Source organism: Triticum aestivum, chromosome 2B, assembly GCF_018294505.1.
Source record: "Triticum aestivum cultivar Chinese Spring chromosome 2B, IWGSC CS RefSeq v2.1, whole genome shotgun sequence".
NCBI classification, from domain to species: domain Eukaryota; kingdom Viridiplantae; phylum Streptophyta; class Magnoliopsida; order Poales; family Poaceae; genus Triticum; species Triticum aestivum.
In genome coordinates, this window is record NC_057798.1 from 703,881,312 (window position 1) to 703,889,220 (window position 7,909).

The 7,909-nt window shown below is 47.2% G+C and overlaps 1 protein-coding gene across 1 annotated transcript; it reads right to left on the minus strand.

Moving 5' to 3' along the window:
* Positions 1-2,209: 2,209 nt before the first annotated feature.
* Positions 2,210-6,713, minus strand: LOC123039443 (uncharacterized). The gene is made up of 3 exons (XM_044462614.1): positions 5,840-6,713; positions 4,409-4,728; positions 2,210-2,596 (listed from the first exon to the last, which is right to left on the minus strand). Exons 1-3 carry the CDS (start codon positions 6,711-6,713, stop codon positions 2,210-2,212), a joined length of 1,581 nt encoding a protein of 526 aa, XP_044318549.1.
* Positions 6,714-7,909: the final 1,196 nt, after the last annotated feature.

Consider the following 7,909-nt stretch of genomic DNA (forward strand, 5'->3'; position numbering starts at 1 on the left):
GAGGGGGAGTCTCAGGATCAGAATCGGAGCCAGAGTCGTCGGAATCAAGGGCCCAGAACTTGTTGGCCCGTGGCGCTGCCAGGGCCACCGGACAGGGAGGGGGGAACGCAGGTGGGAGGGGTTCGGGCCCCGCCGCCGGCGGATAGCCCGGAGAGGAGCACGAGGGGAGAAGGGAGCAGGGGAGCGAATCTGACTTGGACGCCGGGGACGAGGGGGAACCGCAAGCCGACGGCGTCCCGCGGGGAGGGAGCGAGGGAGGGGAGGAGAGAGCCATCTGTATATCTTTTCGGCTTTCAGTCCAGTGCAATACCTTTCTTGTTACAATGATTGTCTTTTGTTGTGTTATGTGCAATGCAAGCCCGTCACTCATCGGTGCAGCAGTCGTGGCCTGGATGTGATAATCACGTGCTGCTAGGGACTTCGGATGAGGGGTTGTGCGGCATCGCAGTAGGCAGGCAAGCGATGTGCATACACCGAGGCAGTCCCTCACCCCACGACAGGCAGACCACATCCAGTGTGACCTCTCGCAACATGGGCAATGAAAGTCATGCACTGTTTTGTAAATATTTTGACATAGTTTTTGAATTTTATAAAATATAAAGACAGCATGCGCTCCCCGGAGCAGAAACTCCACTCTCGGGAGGGGGGCAACCAACGAGGGTAACATTTGATGTTCACATATATATAGAATCTAAGCATTTGTTGCTCAGCCAACGGTTCAGGTTTGCCGTTGTGCTGAAGCATGATGTGCGTGGTGCATCCTGTGAACACATACATTATCTTCAATTTCTACTTGGGGTCTGTTTGGTTCCCTTGCCTGTTCGCCTTGCTGGGCTAGGCTAGCCTTGCCGATGGAGGCTAGCCAAATCGGCTTGCCCGCTCGATCGAAGGAAAAGCTGGAAACCACACGTAACGAGTCATGGTCGCCCAGGAACCAAATAATTGGCTTCCTTGCTAGGCTGGGCAAGGGGATTGCTTAGAACCAAACAGACCCCGGTTGTTCCAGTTTACTTTTCCAGACTTTTCTGTGTACAATGATTTAGAATAAACTGAAACAACGTTCTTCCTAAATCTTAATTTTAAAAATAAACACCCAGGGTGTGCTTAAGGTTCAGGTCATGGCATGTTAGCCATGTCTATTTCCCATATATATGATGAAAATAGAATATACGTCAACGTGACACTGGTCATGCCAATAGAAATGCCTTTGGTGCCTGTACAAGACTCCATGGAAACAGGAGAGCACTTGCTATCAGCATAGTGCCTCCCGATGTCTCCTTAAAAAAAATACTATCAGCATAGAACTGTCTGCTGCTCCCAATGTTAACTGCAAACGTGCCATAATCATGTGTTCACAAAATTCAGTGTAGTCCGCGCTCCCTCGGATACTAGTTTCATTCCACGTAAACTAGATGGACAGACTGCCTGCTTAAAATTGTAGTAGAAAAAGGCAAAAGGGAGGGAGGGAACGGGGGAGGTAAAGAATGTTTTGCCCAAATTTCCTTACAATAAACTTGTGACCTAGCATAAAATGTAAAACAAAATGGGCAAACGCAGGAAATAATAATCTGTCTCTAAAAATCATAATACAAACTGACGTGCATTTGGTGCAGACTCAACAGTGAAAAATCTCTGGGGAAAAAAACAGCTCTTACTGAAACCTGAATAAACCTGACCATTTAATCTTTTGGTCAATTCACATAAAAATAGCAGGGCAGTTATGATTCACACTACAAGCATCTTGGCGAAGGGAAAAGGCTAAAAAGCATTTTAGTTATTATATGCAGCAGAGAATGGTCACACGCCTTTACTTATATGACCTTCAAACTCTCTCGCACATATATACACTTCTACAACAAAAAGGAAATATTTAATACCAAGCTGACAAAATGTTGCACATCATTGATTAGAAAAAGAGAAGAAGAAGCACCACTTTGGGGCTCGCACCAGTAGATGAAACTGAAGACTTGGTCTCTTCCCAACCAGTCATACTGAATACTGATTATGGTTACAATCATCACTGTTTCAACTAACATACATTAACATTAGCACATGCCGTCATCACAGAACCTAAAAACTAAAGTACCAACGCATTTCAACAAAGCTCACTTACCTGTGTGGTTGCTACCCTGAGCTCTGTGCCTGACAAACAGTATCGCCTGAATGTAGCCTGATATTCATATGAATTTTGCCTGATAGATGGGCTTATTCAGCTAGCGAAGAAAGCTCTCCATAACTTCCCCTTGCACATTTGCCACCAGCTCTCTGTTTCTGTCTTCTGTCTGTAGAATTCAGAGTCTGCACCTGCTCTCAGTCTGTAGAATTCAGAGTCTGCACCTGCTCTAAAGACAGGATCTCTCACGGTTATCAATAATTCATCTAAAGCAATGAGTTTCCTCACAAGAGAGTTCTTCTCATCCTTGACATCAATGCAAAGTAAGAAGGCCTCAATCTCAGCAACATTTGCGTCATCATCCTTAATCAAAGCTTCATTGAATGATCGTAATGTTTTTATAAGAAAAGATGAACCCTTTTCTGTGCTCTCAGGACCAACATTTCCAATACTGTTTCCAGTAACTTCATATTCTGAATCCACCTGTAACAAAAAGGAAATTCAGTGTAAAAAGGAATACAAGTATTTGTGTAGACAAATACAGTATGTGCAAGGCAATAGATTCTAGTGATACAGATCATTTTATCTAGCTTTTACAGAAGCGATGAAAGTGAAATAAGATACTGATACACCACTGCCATCTAGAACTTTTTAAATCTACTATCATTATAATACGAAAGCAATTGAAAGATAACAGTTAAGATTTGATGGATGAAGAACGGTTAAAATTTAATTAGATTTGAGTGTCTTAACTATAGGAATCAGAGTGACAAACCAGTATCTGGAATATAAAAGAAATGTTAAGATTTTACAGAGTTAACGTTGGTTGATATTTAATTGGCTTTAACAGCCCTAATTAGAAACCAAATAAATATCTATAGGATGCAAACTCTTCTATCCAATTGGAATCTATCTAACTATTATTTTTATTTTATAAAACACTTAAGATTTAAGAAAAAATTAACGGTTAAGATTTGATGATTAAAAACACACCCATACTTGGGTTCAAGAGAAAAAGAAACAGAGTTGAATATGTTTTCTGTTTTGGAAACAGATAGGAAGATGTTGACTATTCTTGGACAGTCTTTTTCTAAAGAATGTAGCCTATTCAAACTCTAGATTGATTACTACTACTCCCTCCGTCCCAAAATAAGTGTCTCAACTTTGTACTAGCTCTAGTACAAATTTATACTAAGCTCAAGACACTTATTTTGGAACGGAGGGAGTATAAGAGATAAATATGCACCTAGAAAACAAATATATGTACCGTCCCTCCGAAAACATGGAAGAGGCTAGAGAGTGCCACGGGGATAATCATGTGTACTACTATCTAACAGTTGAATGCAAAGCTTGAATCATGTTGCGTGCGAATATGTTGGCAGACGCTCAGTTCTAACTGGCATGAAATTATGGAACACATATTCATTAAATAACATGTAAATTTAAAACTGATGTAGAAGACAAGAAAAATGTAAAGGGAAAAAGAAAACGTAACTTGCCATTGAGCATATAATGTATCCATATCCGAATACTTAAACAATACTGACAAATCCAGCTATTCATACACTACTTAGTAGTTATAGATTATGTATGTGGAACTTTATACTAATGCTATCTTTTAATCTGCAGAAACCCTCTAAATATTTACAATAAAAATAGGGCAGCGCGGTGCACGTAGCTCCTGCTTGCACAGGGTCCAGGAAAGGGTCCGATCACTTTGGGTCTTTTGTATGCAGCCTTTCCTTGCATTTCTAAAAGAGGCTGCTTCCAGGACTTGAACACTATTGACAAATCTAGCTTTTCATATACTAGTTAGTAGTTATATATTATGCATGTGGAGCTTTATAATAATGCTATCATATAATCTAAACCCTCCAAATATTTAAACACCACTGACAAATCTAGCTATTCATATACTCCCTCCAATCCAAAATAATTGTCGCAGTTTGCAACACTTATTATGGATTGGAGGTAGTACTAGTTATAGATTATGATGTGGAGATTTGTATCAAAACGCTATCATATAACCTGCAGAAACCCTTGACAATTTGCATCCTTGCAGCAATGTACAAGTAGTTGAGGTCGTCTACTATTTTTTGGAAGGAATAGGAGCATCACTATCAGCTCCTATACTATGAGTTATGCAAATAAGACATGTAACTTTGACCAAAAATCGATAGAATATCTTCACAGCAATACATCAACCCAATCATCTCGACTTCATAGCATACAATTTACAGACCAAACATAAAAGGGAATCCTTAGCACCATGATCAGACACAAGAATATGCTCACCGTGTTGTCTACTAAAGGAGGCCAGGCCAAATAGGGATGGACAGGGCAGCCAATTCGCTTTCTGTTCTTAAAATGCTGGTTCAGCTCCGCTGTTTCCAGAGAGAAGGACATGAACCACTCAGGGGATTTGTACTTATCCCTGAAATTCTTCCAGGGGCAAATAGAAAGGTACACAAAGCCATTGAAGACCGTCATAAGCTGCACAGAGAATTTATCTTCCACTGAACAGCTGGTGACCTCCATAAATCTAGCGTGCAACGGGAACGTACTGTGCAGCACAAATCTCTGGACGCCATCATCACCGGCTGTGCAGATCGGAACCCGGGGCGGCGGCCCCGGCGGGATTGGCGCCACCGGATCCTCGGCGCATGGTGGCGCAGGTGCGGGCCGGTGCCCCTCGGCCGTGTGGACGGCGAGGTACCCGGTGGATGCGAGCCAGGGCGTGGCGGCGGCGCCTTCGGCTCCGCGGCTTCTGATCTGGCCGCCTACCACCCTCTACGGCGGATTCGCAAGTCCTCCCCCCAGATCTGGCCGGCTCCGTCTTGGACGCCGGTTCTTCGCCGGGTGGGAGTGGGGACCGGAAGATTGCCAGGAGAAATCCCTAGCCGTCCTGCTGGCTGTGACGGCGGCGATGCCCGCGGGCGCCGCGCACCTTCTTGGAGGCGCTGGTCAGGTATACCTTCCCCACCCCCTCCCCCTTGTACTCCCGGGTGAAAACCCCAACGCTGTTGGGCGGCGGCGACGCCCTTGGCGCCGTATCCTTCTTGAAGGCGCTGCTATGGGAGCAAGGTGGGAATTTGGTCTTCGCTGTGCTGTGTGTGGTGGGTGTTGGCGGCAGCAGTAAACGCCAGCGGTGGTAGTGTCCCCCTGGTTCAGGCCATGTCCCTGGCTGCTGCTCCGTAGTTCATCCTGGCAGCTCTCCTCTTGAACTGCCCGAGTCTTTGGTTTTCGGTGATGCTCTGCTCTAGGTGAGAAGTCGACGACAGGTCGCGTCTGCCTAGTCCCAACAATGTGGATGCCATCGGTGCCACTCATCCAGGTTCTAGGGTGAACGTGTTCATTGTCGACGGTTCGGCGCCTTTCGAGCCAGGCGAGGAGGCAGGGGCCTCTTTCGACGATGGATCTGGATGGTGGTGTTTCCCGGCTGGTCCCAGGTGTTGTGGCTATGGCTGCCTCTCTCGGTCATCTACTCTTCCTCTCCTTCGCCGGCCTCCCCCTTCTCCTAGGCTTCGCGCGTGCAAGAGGCCTTGTCATCTTCAAGCTTGGTGCTTCATGTAGATTTTTTTCAGTTTGTTGTATGTCTGGCATGTGAGCTGCTCCCGGCATCATTGTATCTTGCCGTGTTTTCTTTTTCTGGTTTGTGTCGAGGTTGTGCTTCAGAGTTTGTAATCCTGACCGGTTGATGGCTTTGTTAATTCAAAGCCGGGCTCTTCGCGAGCCTTCGTTCTAAAAAAATGACGATGCAGAGGTTCCGATCCTTGGTCTGACCAATCTTAAATTTTGGGTATACCACTCTCAAGGACGGCGGCAGATCAATTCGAGAGAACTGAAAGGTATCCGTGTTGAGCACCAAAATGTACTCGCTGAGAGATACCTCATTCAGGGACACGAATTCCCAACAGATAAACCCATCCACCACCGTGCTGGCTGCGTGCATGGAGCCCTCGGGCAGCGGCATCGCAGTCTCCGGGAACATCTGCCACTCCATGGTGTCGGATGAGAGGACAGCAACGCGTACCCAAGCCCACGAGTAGTCGTGACGGACACAGACCACACGGGACGGCCTCTGATCCTCTTCGGGAGGGAGTGTGTGGAACTCAAGGGAGCTGCCGTAGGGCATGTCGTGGTCCTCCTTGGGGCCGAGAATCAGGGCAGTTGTTTGGGGATTGTACAAAGCTTGCTGCTTGGTGGTCCGCTTTTCGATGCAAATGAAGCCGTCGTCGTAGGCAATGTCGCGGAAATCGAGTCCCCACTCGGAATCGGAAGCGGCGGCGTGGTCTCGGAGGGGACTGAATCCGGCGGAGGGGCGCCGTGAGGAGGGGAAGGCCGGTACCGTGTGCATGCAGGGTGTGAGGAAGAGAGCGATGAGCGGGGGTGCGTGGAGCTCGCGGAAGCGGCGGCGGAAGGCGCGCGACGAGCAGATGGCGCCGAGGAAGGCGCGGCAGGTGAAGGCGGCAGAGGCGAGGCTGCGGAGGTCCGGGAGGCGGAGGAAGATCTCTCGGAGCTGGTTGTCGCCGAGGGCGCTTATCGTGGTTCGAGCGGGTGGTCTAGGGTATTCCGGCGGCGGCGACGGGTGGGAAGCCATGGCTGCTTGGCTGCCGAGCTCGAGCTGAAATGGAGACCTTTTTTTGAGACAATCACGCGAAGCTTTATTTATCCTGATAAATGTTTACAGGGACAAAAACGAGATTACCAGGGTGTCCTAACCAAACATGGCGGCCCACCCCTAACTTTAAAGCATGCTTCGCTAGATTGTGAGACTCGAAGTTCGAGCTCCTATACTCATGAACAAAATTACACTCTACGAAACCATTCGCAAGGTCAGTTATTTCATGTAGAATTGCACCATAACCAGCTGGGTTTTGCTCCTTCATGTCCTCAATCACCACTTTACAGTCTGATGCAACGTGTAGATTCTGCAAGTTCAGATCTTTGGCCAGGGCTAGAGCCTCCCGAACAGCAAGCGCTTCTAGCGTCGGTGGGTCGTACACACCCCGCACAAGTATGGCCGAAGCCCCAAGGAAATTACCAGTGTGGTCTCTGCATATTGCCGCTGCAGTTCCTCTCTTCTGATTCTTAGAAACAGCACCGTCTACATTGATCTTGCACATTGTTCCTGGTGGGTGAATCCACTGTGTTGTCCTTGGCCGTGCTCCTCCCTCCCTCGGCCGTACTATGCTTCTATCTTGCTGTATTGACCGAAGATCATTCATATAGGCCTGGATAAAATGATGAGTGGATTGAGGGCTCTCAAATATATCCTCATATATCGCCTTTCGTCTAGATTTCCAGACAGCCCATAGAGTAACCACCATGATCACAAACTCCTCCTGCGAAAGTACTTCATGCATGGCGAAGATCCAGTTCCTTGCATTCATGTCCGCATTCTGGCTCATATGCTCCACCAGACAGGGATCGGCTAAAGACCATATGCATCTAGACATAGTGCACTCCAACAGGGCATGTTTCCATGAATTGTCACAACCACACAGGGCGCAGCGTGTGGTGGTAGACATGTTGCGGCGGTGCAGAACGTCCATCGACGGGATCGAGTGTTGAGCTAGTCTCCACAAAAACACCTTAAGCTTCGAAGGCACCTTGATATGCCATAGGCTTGTCCACTCGTTATTCTGTGTGTTAATATCCGAAACTCCACCAGCTCCATCCAACCAATTCTCACGATGATGCTTTGTGTTCATCACCATCCTGTATGCTGACCTCACCGTGAATTTGCCACTCCTTTCGCCGGACCATGCCCAAAAGTCCTCAATAGATTTTGTG